Source organism: Equus przewalskii, chromosome 26, assembly GCF_037783145.1.
Source record: "Equus przewalskii isolate Varuska chromosome 26, EquPr2, whole genome shotgun sequence".
NCBI classification, from domain to species: domain Eukaryota; kingdom Metazoa; phylum Chordata; class Mammalia; order Perissodactyla; family Equidae; genus Equus; species Equus przewalskii.
In genome coordinates, this window is record NC_091856.1 from 38,257,326 (window position 1) to 38,270,170 (window position 12,845).

A 12,845-nucleotide genomic window follows, 5' to 3' on the forward strand; every position below is an offset into this window, starting at 1 on the left:
CCCTCTCCCCAAACAGACCACCACCAGAACCTGGATTGGTGGGCACCAGACCTGCAGAAAGCCCCCAGAGGACCCTCGGGCAGAGTGGCAGCACCTACCCCCTCCGCCTGGACCCTCATGCCCATTGGACTGCACCATCCACCAGAGGGAACCAGGACGCTGCTGGGTCCTCCTGCTGTGCCCGCCCCAGCTTGCCTACATCCTCCCCGTTCCCGGTCCACCCGATGGACCCACAGACAGGCAGAGGCACCAGGAACTGCTGAAGCTCTTTATGCGGAACCAGGAGGGGGATGCAGGGCGGGGGAGGAGGGGGTGGAGGTGCAGGAAGGGTGGCAGGAGGTGACCCAGGCTCCTGGTCAGGGACTCTGTCTGTGTCCTTCAGGATGGAGGGTCCTGGTGCTGCCGCCTCAGGGCTGCTGTGGAGCCCCGGTGCCCCCTCGTCCTGGAGAGGAGGGGGAGGGTCACTGAGACCAGGACGGGGGAGGCCGGGAGGGACTGCCTTGTGGGAGCAGGTGCCGAGGTCTGGGGGTGCTGTGTGGGGGCAGGTGCTGGGTTCTGGGGCTGCCGTGTGTGGGCAGGTGCCGAGGTTTCGGGGTGCCATGTGTGGGCAGGTGCTGAGTTCTGGGGCCACCATGTCGGGGGAGGTGCTGGGTTCTGGGGCTGCCGTGGGGGCAGGTGCCGGGTTCTGGGGGCTGCAGTGTGGGGGTGGGTGCTGAGTTCTGGGGCCACCATGTCGGGGGAGGTGCTGGGTTCTGGGGCTGCCGTGGGGGCAGGCGCCGGGTTCTGGGGGCTGCAGTGTGGGGGTAGGTGCTGTGTCCTCAGGCTCTGGCCGCTGGATCTGAGGACCTGGAGGAGACCTTCCTGTAGGCTGCCCACAGCATCCACGCTCTCGTGTGAAAGTGTGTCGGGGCCACTTCTGGCCAACGGGAGGGCAAAGAGGGAACGGGGTTGCTCTCTGGGCTCTGGCTCTGCCCACCCCTGGGCAGTGAACTTGGGTAAGTCACTGAAACTCCAGTTTCCAAAAGGACATGCAGTTGGTAAGGACCCCAGGAGGTCTGAAGTACCCCGCTCATGGGTGCCGTATTTCTGAATCTTTTAAGCAACTCATTGGGTAAACAAAGTCACGATGACTACTCAGGGGTGAGGAGGGATGTCACCCCTGCTGGCAGGCACACCGCAGTGTCAGGAGCTAGACAGTCTCCCCCAGCACCCCAGCCCCTGGAGCGCTCACTCCAGAGGGATTTCCTCACTGCCGGGCACTGCTCTGCGAGACCGAATCTGCAGGCGAGGCTCAGGGGCCCGGGCGACTCCAGGAGCAGGCTCTCCACCTGCCTGGCCGAGAGGGTCTCCTGTCCCGGTGGGAGCAGGGGTGGGAGATAGACCACACGTCCCTAATCGCTTACCCTAATCGCTTCCTGGAGAGCAGGTTTCTGCAGAAAAAAGGAGACACACACGGCTCAGGAGACCCCAGAGAATCAGTCGGGGCCGACACTTCACGTGACCCCAGGAAGGACATTTAGCGTTCTCTAAATTGGCTCTGCTGCCCGTCCCAGCGCGGGGCCCGGGCAGGATCAGGCGAGGGTGTACTCCCTACCATGGGGCGTGAGCGTGAAGATCTTCTCCGGGTCGAACCCTTTGTCTCTCGCGAACGTCTTAAAATCCTCCAGGGCCCCCTGGTTGTTCTCCGCGTCTCTTCCTGTCAGTGAAATCAGGAGATGCGAGGGTGAGGGGCAGAACGGGAGCAGGCTGGCATCTCCAGCCCAGCCTGGGGCAGAGATGGATGGGCCGCCGCAGAGCTGGGGCAGGAGACCATGCGCCCACGTCGGGGCTGGACCCCGAGGTCCCTCCGGCCGGGAGGAGGGCTCGGCTGGAAAGAGAGGACTGGGAGCTGTGAGTGCCCAGTGGGCGCCGTGCGGCAGGCCTGGGAGGAACGGGGTGCTCTTCATGAGCACACCTGGGGGTCTCCTGGAGTGAGGACGACCGGCAGGACCTGCCCAGCCACAGAGGAGAGTACTTCCCCTCGGGGCCCCCGGACCCCGTGCCGTCCCCTCTGGACTGACTTCCGCTGCGCTCCTGGCTGTGGGGAGCATGCAGGAGAGCACCTGGGGGCCCCTTGTCTTCAGGCCGAGACAGTCCTGATGCCCCAATGCCTCCTTGAGCTCCCGCCATCCCGGAATTAAGCCCCAGGAGCTGGAATTTCCTTCCCTTGCAGCTCCATGCACACACTGCTCTTCTCCCCCGTGGGAGACCCCAAAGGAACGGTGCTGAGGTGGACACTGCAAGGGGTGGTCCCTGTGAACGAGTGGCCCACCCAGTGACATCTGTGACATTTGGATCCCTGTCCCCACAGTGGTCCTCTGCCCTCCTGTGTTCCCACTGCAGACACCGAGACTGGGAAACCCGGATCCTGAGCTCCAGGGATGGGAATGAGTGCTCCCTTCAGGAAAAGCAGTTGGAAGGAGCCGCCGGTGGCTTCTCCTAAGAGGAGGAGGCACGGGGAGGAGGGGGAGGGAGGAGGGTTTGCAGGCACTGGGATGCGGGACCCTCACCCACGAGCTTCGCCATCCGGATCTGCTTCCCCCGGAGCTCGCCTTCACAGTAAAGAACGTAGTGGTCCATCACGTTCGACGGCGAGATGTGCACCACGCGCCTGCCCTCGTCTGCGGAAGGACGGTGGCACGAGCTGAATAAGCCATGTGACCCTCCAGGAAGACCTGGAGCTCGCCCAGCGCCCAGCCTGGTGGACCCTCCAGTTTCCACATGCTCCCAGCTGCTCAGGCCGTGAGGTCTCCACCTCTTGAGGACCCAACACACCGGGAGAGCCCCATACCAGAAAGAGGGTCACATCCCCAACCAACGGACCACAGAGAGGTTTCGGGGCATGGAGTTGGAGCAGGTCGGAGTGTGGGGTGCTCAGTCCCCAACAACCAGATACGACTCTGCTCCTCGCCCCTGACGTGGGCACAGCCATAACCCAGCGGGGCCCCTGGGCGGTCCAGTCCCTCCTGGGACAATGTGTCCCTCCTGGCTCTTAGTGTCAAGTGATCATATCTTCAGGGCAAACTGACCAGAGGGAGGAGAGGGTGTACATTTAATGGGGTCAGAAAGGAGCGGGGCTTCTCAGGCTAAAATGCCTCCCCAGAAATGCGCAGGCTGCCCCCGGCTCCCCCAGTGTGTGGGGCACCACCCGGCTGGGGCTCCAAGACTCACCGGCCGTGTATTTGCCGGGCTCATTGGTTTTCTCCAGCACCAGTTTCGTCTCCTGGCACTGACCCCTCACCCTGGAACACAGAAGCCATGTGGTGATGCTGCCGTGGGTGTACCCACTTTGGAAACACAGCCAGCCCCGGTAGGGCCCCCGCCTTGGAGCAGCCGCAGGGCAAAGCCCGTAACGGTGGCCTGGGATCCAAAGTGGGCCTGGCGGGGGAGCACGTTTCTCCCACCTCAAGTCCAGGCACTGACTGGGCCTTCAGTCATGCGTGACAGCTCCCTGGGGCTCCCTCCAGGTGGGGGGTGGGGTGCAGCCCCCTCAATCAGCCAGCACTGCCCCTCACGGCCCACGAGGCCCATCCGCGGCCCCTCCCCTCCTCAGTGCCCTAAGTCTGGGGATCTCTCCCCTGCACGGTGCCCCTGCATGAGGCACCCTCCATGGCGGTGCCCCCTCAAAGCTGCCAGGGCTGAGTGCTGTAGGAGGGCCTGAGAAGGACACCGGCGTGGTCTGCCTGCCCCACAGATGCTGGCTCTCCTGGTGTGGGGAGGGAAGGCCGAGGGTCGTTGCCAGCTACCCAGCCGGCTGACACTCACTTCACGGTCGCTTTGGCCTCCAGGTTGCCCCCCTCCAGGACCGTGAGGATCATGGGAGTCACCAACTCAGGCTTCTCCCCGGGAATCTCCTGGTCAGCGGTCACGGCCTTCAGATACCATTTCCCTGAGACCTGGGGATGTTCCCCCCATCAGGGCTCCGGCCGACCCCACGGCCTCCCCCTCCCGCTCTGCAGCCCCAGACTCTACCCCACCCCCAGGGCTGGGGGCTTGGAGCGCTTCCCAGCCCACCCCCCCCACCCCCCCCCAGCATATGCCCAGCACCCTCGCCAGACCCACCCAGATGCCGGCTCCGGGCCCCTGCAGGTCAGCGAGACCACCGGTGCCCTTGCTCCCAGGGGCCCTCTGCATCCTGGGACCATCGGGCACAGACTCCTCTGTCTGACCATTCCCTCAGGGCCAGGGGTTAATGCCTGATCCTAAAATGAGTGTCTCTGCCCCTCCCCACGCCGCCTCCAGCCAGCCTGCCCCATCTGAGCCTCACGTCCGGAGTCTCCTCGCCCAAGGCCAGGGGGTCCTGGGCCTGCAGGGCAGCAATGAGGCTGAGGCCGATGGTCAGGAGCAGGGTCTTCATCTCCAGGGGTCTGTGCTCACGGCCACCTGACAGGTCACTTGCTGGGGTCGGAGAGGCTGTGCCGGCCTCTCACACAGCCACCCTTTATACCCGCTGGCCCAGGGTCCCACGGGAACTTGGCACAGACAATTGACAATCCCTTCCTGGCCATAAACCGTGGCCAGTTCCGCAGTGGAGCAGATGAAATGTCAGTATTGTTGGACGTTGCTGAACGGCTCTGGTTAACCACGAAGGGTCATCGAGGCAGCGCCACCATCTAGAGGGACGGATCTGCAGGCAGCATCCGGGAGGGGCAGTCGGAGTGCAGGAGTGGAGGCTTCCGTGAGCAGAGGCACCGAGGGACGTGAGCGGTGCCAGCGGCCCCCCTCCCGCCCGTCACCGCAGGCTGGGCTGACCAGCTCGCTGCCAGAGAGGATGTGGGCTGGACCTTAGAGCCACGGGCTTGGTTACAGCTGGCCCTCCTGGGTTAGGCTACTTAACTTCAGATTCAGCATCAAGAAAGAGGGACCTACTATGTGAGCGTGACGACGGGTGTGTTTAAAGAGCATGTCTACACTCCTGACAAGATGTGCAATAAGTAGTCACTTTGACACACCCTCTCTGCTCCATGTACAGAGGAGCAGCAGATGAGAGATAAAGAATGCAAACCAGGACACGTAGATGGAAATGTGAACATATGTATACACACACACATTCACACACACGTGCACACACACATGCATACATAGGCACACATGCATACACATGTGCATACACACGGACACATGCGTGCACACATACGTATACACAGACACACATTCACACATGCGTGCATACACACAGAGATACGCATACACAGAGACACGCATTCACACACACATACACGTTTACACATATGCATACACATTCACACACAGACACATATGCATACACATAAGCACATATGCATGCACACAGATACACACATGCATACACACTCACACTCATTCACTCAGACATGCACATACATACATGCTCACACACACACATCAAATCAGGACGCAGGAGCAGCACAGCCTGGTGAGTGGGGCTGCAGCCCTGGCCCGGCAGGTGAGAGGACGTGATGTCACCTCCAAAGCAGACGGGAGACGAGCCGTCCTCCGAGCAGTGACTTTCTCTGTGAGTCCCCACACCCCCCTGTCGGGCAGCAGAACAGACGCCTGGGCCGGGAGTGGGAGGCAGAGGCTACGACAAAACTGGCAGACGGAGCACGATGACAACAAGGTGACAGAGGGGCAAGCCTGCGTGGGTTCTGCATCCCGCCCGAAAGGGAGCTGGTGCCCCACGCTCCAAATCACCCACAGCAAGACCAGGTGAAGAGAGACAGGCTCAAGGTGAGCGGTCTGGACCGGAACTCACTCCGGGGAGCAGGACGAGTGAAGACGCTTTAGAAGAGGAGCGTGATGAGGACGCCTGGAGACGAGACAGGACGAGAAACCGTGAAATGAGAGCGGCCAGAGCGTGGACAACGAGGAGACAGGAAATAGGAACAATGATAAACATCGAAGGTGGACACTGTAGTAAATAGAAAACTCAAAAGCCAGTGAAAGTAAGCTACACACATGAAATTGGCTCTTTGGGGAAAACACATTAACTAGATCGACTTCTAGGGAGACTGCTGGAAACATTGGGAAAGAACAACTGAATGGCATCGGGAGTGACGCGGGACGTGAGCTGAGGCAGACGAGAGCGGCTGAGCGGCTGTGCAGGTGTGCGGATGGCAGGCAGGCCGCAGGGGTCAGCCTCAGAGACCGGGGGAGGGGGGAGAGGTGCGGTCACAGGGCGACACCGACGGCTCAGAGGGTGGAAGAGACGCCCAGGAACAGCCCTGGGCGGAGCCGGGAAAGCAGGTGCACAGCACAGCGGGCAAGAGCACTTGTGGGGAAAACACTACAGGAGTGGAACTGGGTGTCCACGTGGGAAAGACACACAAGCTCACCTCCCCACCTCACATCGCTCACAATTATTCCAGCCAGATTTAAAGGCTTACGTACGAAAAGCAAACCTTTCAAACCCTGTAAAGGAAACAAGGGCTGACACCTTTGCAGCCCAGAGACAGACCCCCCCCAGCTGTGAGGGAAGCGCTGAAGGGACCACAGAGGTCAAAGGTCAGCCTGGAGGGAATGTCTGCAATGGGCGCGACTGCTGTGGGGCTTCGAGATGGAGAGCACACGGACGGACAGACGGACCAAAGAGTTAGGAAACGACAACCAGGGGAGAGCAAACGGGACAGGCAATCACAAGGAGGGGCCGGGGCCGCCGGGCTCCTGAGGGTGCTCAGCATCACTGCCGACTGGAACCAAGTGGAGACGCCGTCTCGGAGCCCCTCTGACAACAGGCGTCGCTGGGATGTGGCTCTCGGCAGCTCTCACCGTCTGCGTCTGGGCGTGAACTGTGCCCCACGTGAGAGCAATGGCAACCACCAGCAACATCGCAGGCTCGCATGCCTGGGGTCCCGCAGTTCTGCGGCCTCACACAGACACTAGACGTCCCCCTTGGGCCTCCTCCACGCTGCAGCCAGGTGCTCCCGTGATCACGAGATTCTGTCAATTTGTGGAGCCATCTCTCTCCTCGTGTTCAGGGGCCGAGGGCAGTTTTGGGTTCAGTGGGACGTGTTGAAGGTAACGGTCACTTTAGTGCCGAGCTGGCTTCCCGGGTCGTCTTGGTTTTCGGGAATATTCCTGCCGCTGCTCTGGACTGACGCACATGGCGTCCTGACCCACCTGTGTCAGCTACGGGTCACAACACAGAAGGCACATGAGCGGTGGGGGGAGACGCCAGCTTCATTCTGCGCGAAGCCCGAGGCGAGTGTGCGATCAGTTCCCTCACGCCCCCGGGGTGGACGCCTGTGAGCCGGGTTCAGTTCTCAGTGAAGTCTGGTCAAACGCGAGCCCGCTCTGTCCCAACTGCTTGACGGTGCAACGTGTGTCAACGCACCACACGCTTTTATGCTGTTTAGATGGAAACCACACAAAACAGAACTGATCAGAATTCTATTTATGGACCAAAGACCCACAGCAGAACCACAGTGAGCACATACATCCGTGTCGGAAGTTACGTGTCTTCTGCATCCCAACATCAGTGATAAAAAAGGAATTTCGATCTCCCGTGCGGGGCAGAGTGTGAGTTATCTTTACGGGAATAGTGGAACAGTAGTTTCAGAGGAATCAGGAGCAGTGGCTGAAAGACCAGGAAAAGGAGGTTTCTAGAGGTGGGCCGGGCGGCAGGGAGTCGGAGTGGGTGGTGGTTCCTGGATTTGGTGATGTTCATGGTACTTATCAGCTGTGTGTGTGTGTGTGTGTGTGTGTGTGTGTGTGTGTGTGCTCTGAGCTAACACGTGTGCCCATCTTCCTCCGTTTTGTATGTGGGACGCCGCCACAGCGTGGGTTGATAGGCAGTGCTGGGTCTGCATTCGGGATCCGGAACCTGCAAACCCCAGACCGCCGAAGCAGAGCACGTGAACTTAGCCACTCTGCCACCGGACCAGCCCCCTTATCAGCTTTTTAAATATGTGAGTTTTCTGAGTCTTTTTCTCACTCCAAATAAATATTTCTCATATCTAATTTGGATTCATAATTTTTATTCTTTTTGCTCTAAACCAGTCTGTGCCAGTTTGTCCATGTGGAGCCTCCTTGTCTCCTGACTGGCCCCCAGAGGCTCCACGAGTTGACCCCATGACCCCCGCCTGCCTGAGTTGGGGCGTGTTCGTCCACCTCCCTGTCCTGCGTCCGTCCAGCCTCTGCTGTCGTCCTGCCAAGCCCAGAACAGCCGCCACCTCCTGGGAAGAAGGGCCTGACCGCCCGGCCTACAGCTGCACCGCCCTGCGTGTCCCGTGTCACAGTGGATGGTGCGTGTCGTGAAGGACCCTTGTCACTCGACGGTTCAGATCCTGGCCTCTCCCCACCTCCTGGGCTCACTCGCTCCCTCAGGGCTGGGCTCCCAATGGCCTTGAACTTAACCCAGCCGAGCCGAATCGACTTAGCGTGAGCTGATCTGCACTTGACCGCAGAGCCCAGGGTGCGGCCGGGAAGCCGAGGGCCCCGTGTTTGCCCAGGGGTCTGCTTTCAGGAGAGGTTGTGCTTGTTTGCGTTCTGGCTCTTTCTTCTCCTTGAGCTCCTGCAAGGCCCTTGGCTTATCAGAACACAGGAGCCCTTTGTACCGCCAGTTTGTTCCGTGTCACGGTGAATGTCACACAAACAGGAACGTGCCTGGAGGCCACCTACACCCGTGTCCTCCCGCCTCGGCTGCCAGGTTGATGGCAGTAGACGTGGCCTCCTGCAGAGGCTTTGCCAGCCTTCCGCTCCTGCTCCGCCAGCACAGAGCTCCTCGCAGCCTCGTCGCAGAAGGCGGATCCCAGGGAACAGGGATTCTGAAGGCAGCCCTCGCCCAGGGTTGGCGTCTGGGAGCCACGTCGGGGGTCCTGGTGCGGTCAACACAAGGTCCTGGCAGGACGGCCTTGGCCAGCCTGGGCGCCTTCAGCCCACAGGGGTGGAGGGGCCTCACCGTGAACATGCTAGGCTGGTAGCCAGGCTTTTTCCTGGGGGACTGGACCCCTTGCTCTGCAGCTGGGAGCTTGAGGGTCAGCCCGGGAACCACCCCTGGACTATACTGCAGGGTGACAGCCTGTGCGCTTTCCCTGACGACCCTGGGAGTCAGGACACAGAGCAGCAGCGGAGAGGGAGGAGTCATATCAGGGGTCTGAAGGGCGCAGCCTGAAACTGCCCCGCTCGCCTCCTGGATGCTCGGCCCAGCCGGCCTCCCAGGCCTCGGGCCCCCCGCCCCTGGAGCAGCCCCCCACCCCCCACACAGCTGCTGGCGGGAGGCTGAGGTGTGCAGGTGGGGCCCTGAGACCGGCCTGAGAGGAGGCCCCACCCTCCGCCTGTCTACATGAGCGCCGGCCCTCTCCTAGGTGAGCGCCAGGAAGCCCCTCCCCGGGCTGGCACTGCACAAACGTCCTGTGGTTGGAAAGTGCTTTCTGGGGAAAGGCTCGGAGACGCAGACAAAGATTTATGGATAAAACCACTTATGCCAGTCTCGTAATCGTGAAATTTAAAAATGACCTAAGTGTCCGAGATATGGGAACGCATGAGTAAATAACGAGGTAGCCACAGGGTCGAAGTTTTATAGTGTCTTTGATCTTTTGCCATAACCTCGATTTTCAAAAAAACAATTATTTTCAATATTGAAGATACATGAAGACAGATTTAACATTTTAATTGTACTCTGATCTGCTCTCATCTGCCGACAGAAGCACATTCAGAAGCACGTGGAGGAAGACGTGATGCTCCCGTCACCGTCACCCACCACCCAGCGCACACAGGCCCCTCCCCGTGGCTGACCACGGCTCACACCTTCCAGAACTTTCCACCTCCCATGTGCACGACATTCTAAAAGCAGCCCTCTGTTTTACCACTAACGTGACTTTGATGTGTTCCACACGAAAAACACACCATCCTTGGAACACATTTTGAGCAGAAGCAGGATGAGTCTCATTAACTGCCGTAAGTGGAATTTCTGGACCAAGTGGAGCCCACATGGTGAATGTCAACAGGCGTCCGAAGCTCTACAAAACGTCTGCCCCTGCGTCCTCCCACTGCCACCTACGGGACCACCAGCATTCATCCAGGGCTGACCGGTGTCCCTTGGCCTTGCCCTGACCAGGAGCTGGAGGAGGGCGGGGGGCGGCGGGTAAGGGGCAGCTCGCTCAGAGGCCGTGCAGACGCAGACGGGGCTCACACCCAGCGGCCATGGCGCCCTCCGTCTCCCCAGGTCCTGCAGCGCCTTCTGCACGAGGACCCCCTGCACCGCCCACAGCCGGGCTGGGCCGGCACTTTGAAGAGGTGCCTGGAGCCAAGAAGGACTGAGGGGCCGCCCCTATCTCAGGCTCACCCCAGCACACGCCAGGCACGGCCGCGTCTGAATTGCCACATCCTTGAAAATTCTCTCTAGTTTCTTTCCTTTTTGGTTTGCGAGCCCCTGGTGGTACCTGCCCATGGGATGACCCCACGAAAGACCAAATACCAATAGAAAGGCGGCCCTCTGGGTGCAGGGCTCACCCAGACAGGATTTTTAACTCCTACTTTTGAATTTTCAGCCTTTTCTGATTTTTGTATAATCAGGATCAAAAAGGGTTATTTGCATTGAATAGAAGGCGATATATTTGCATTGTAAATTTACGTTTTTAAGAAAAAAATGTCAATTGCCTATAATCTCACTTCCCCCCCAATAAAAGGTCCTCCCCGGGAGTTTGTCTGGGCTGCTGTTCCCTGCTGGTCTCAGCCTGTCAGCAGCCAGTGTTGGCTGGACCGGCCCCTGTGGGTCTCGTGATGACAGCAGGACGCCCTTCAGCAACAACTGTGAGAAGTAAACGTTTCCTACCGACAGGACCTGGCAACTACACAGCACGCCTGGCCACCCAGTGAGGCCGCGGGTGGAGGGAGAGAACGCGTGCGAGGGCCTGGGGTTCGGCCTTTGTTGGGGTCGAGGGTGGGGCCTGGAGTTTCATGGGTTCTCTCTTTGTGCATTTAAAACACAAGTGTGAGAATTTAAAGCGCGGGAAGAGAAATTGGAATTAACCAGGATTTCTGGAACGCGGGAGCCTCGGTGGGGGCACCGGTCCTTCACCTGGTCTGCGGCTGGCAGCACGCGTGTTGGAGAGCGCCCTCAGAAGGAACGCCTCTCAGAGACGGACGCCTCGGCAATCGAGGCTTCAGTAGGCACTTCTGTTATAAAAAGGGGAAACAACAATCATCAGGGCTTAGGCTGCAGTTGCCATTAGGTACCTGATTAATCTGGGGATGATCAAATCTTTGCCGTGGTTTCTCCCTTTCATGCTCACTCTCCATTTAATCTGTGCCCGTCGTGTCCCTCAGGCAGTCGTTGTTTCCTTGTAGGCATCGAACACGTTCTTTTGGGTTTTCCCGGGCGTCTCAGAGTCCAGTAAGGGAGCCGGCTGACAGTGTCCTTGGGCCGCAGTGCACGTTGGGACCACGTCCCTGCAGGAAGCCAGGGGTCTGATAACGCTGTTGGTGGCATTGTTGGTGGCACTGTTGGTGGCACTGTTGGTGGCATTGTTGGTGGCACTGTTGGTGGCATTGTTGGTGGCACTGTTGGTGGCACTGTTGGTGGCATTGTTGGTGGCACTGTTGGTGGCATTGTTGGTGGCACTGTTGGTGGCATTGTTGGTGGCCGCCCGGCGTCCAATCCTCCTGCCTCCTTCCTCCCACACAGATCAGTGTCCTCGTGGACGCTGATGGCTCTCCCAGCTCCAGGGTGAGTCTGTTTCATTAACGGTGACCCCATCCCTCTCGTGGTGATTGTTCCGGAATGAGCCAGGGAGACGTGAGAGGAGACACAGAGAGGGCACCTGAGAACCACAACAGGAACCCCTGTCAGGACAAGCCAACTCTGTGGACCTTTGAGTAGAGGCATGGAAGCTCCCAGGTCCTCAGTGACATCATGGGAGGCTGCCCAAAGCTTAGACTCCAACCACACGAGCCGACATGTGGCCGGGTTGATTCAGCAGCGTGAGGCAAAGCACAAGGGCTCTGGGTGCGTGACCTGGCGCGGATGCCGTGAGGGTTGGGACGGCTGGGCTGTGGACAGCAGACAGCGAAGGTGGTGTGGGTGTGAGGGTGGTGTGGGTGTGAGGGTGGTGTGGTCACAATGGTGTGCACATCAAGGGAGAGGTGGGTGCTGGGCAACAAGAGGTCAGGAGCCGTGAGCTGGGGGGCTCTGCACCGGCCACGGTCAAAGGCAGCGTCCCTGCTGATTTCCAGCCACAAGGAGAGAGGCACCTGGACAAAGCAACAGGATGTGTCTTGAAAACTGTAGCAACTGACCTTTAAAACTCCAGAGGCGAACCGTGCCTATCTCGAAATGTTGAGGTCCTCATGCTCAAACGATTGTTTCACCGGCCCCATGGAAAGCCAACATCAGCATCCGTGTGCACGCTGGCTTCACCGGCTTGGCTGTTCCATGGGGAAATGCACATCACAATTACGCGGTTCACCGGCCCCGTGGAAAGACAACATCAACATCCGTGTACCCGCTGGCTTTCCCTGGCTCGGCCATTCTGTGGGGCAGTGAAGCTGGTCGCTGGCTCGAAGCCCCCGGTGTTGGCCACCAGACAGCAGGGCCAGGCACTCCCAAGGGTCAGCTCACCCACCACCAGCTTTCCGGAGGCTGGAGACAGCAGGAGCTTTCTCTTCAGCAATCCGCAGGCTTCCGTCTGCTCTCTGTCTGGTTTTGGGGAAGGGGAGGTGGTAGGTACCGTAGACACAGTCAGAGAATTGGACGGTGACCGAGCTGTAACCCTCAGTGACGCCTCACCTTGAGCTCTGCTCCAGCCCCCGCAGGGGAGCAGCCTTCTAGACACTGCTGTTCAGTTCCGGGAGGATTTTTAGGTCCTCTCTTCGTCCTTTGCCTCAGT

At 59.6% G+C, this 12,845-nt stretch overlaps 1 protein-coding gene across 2 annotated transcripts; it reads right to left on the minus strand.

Moving 5' to 3' along the window:
• Positions 1-253: 253 nt before the first annotated feature.
• LOC139079627 (major allergen Can f 1-like) lies at positions 254-8,200 on the minus strand. Of its 2 annotated transcripts, XM_070595520.1 has the most exons (8): positions 8,104-8,200; positions 4,307-7,365; positions 3,805-3,935; positions 3,211-3,281; positions 2,550-2,660; positions 1,595-1,696; positions 1,404-1,430; positions 254-442 (listed from the first exon to the last, which is right to left on the minus strand). In XM_070595520.1, the coding sequence occupies exons 2-7, from the start codon at positions 4,394-4,396 to the stop codon at positions 1,405-1,407; spliced, it is 531 nt and encodes a 176-aa protein (XP_070451621.1). In that variant the 5' UTR covers positions 4,397-7,365; positions 8,104-8,200; the 3' UTR covers positions 254-442; position 1,404. The 2 variants fall into 2 exon arrangements, with proteins under 2 accessions (XP_070451621.1, XP_070451622.1); XM_070595521.1 differs by lacking the exons at positions 254-442; positions 8,104-8,200 and having other exon boundaries at positions 1,285-1,430; positions 4,307-4,539.
• Between the last annotated feature and the right edge of the window lie 4,645 nt (positions 8,201-12,845).

Coding starts and splice junctions, on each gene's coding strand:
- LOC139079627 (XM_070595520.1), bottom strand. CDS start 4,396: ATGAAGACCCTGCTCCTGACCATCGGCCTCAGCCTCATTGCTGCCCTG. Junction 3,936..4,306: donor TGGGCGAGGAGACTCCGGAC/GTGAGGCTCAGA, acceptor GAACATCCCCAG/GTCTCAGGGAAATGGTATCT. Junction 1,431..1,594: donor CTTCACGCTCACGCCCCATG/GTAGGGAGTACA, acceptor TTTTTTCTGCAG/AAACCTGCTCTCCAGGAAGC.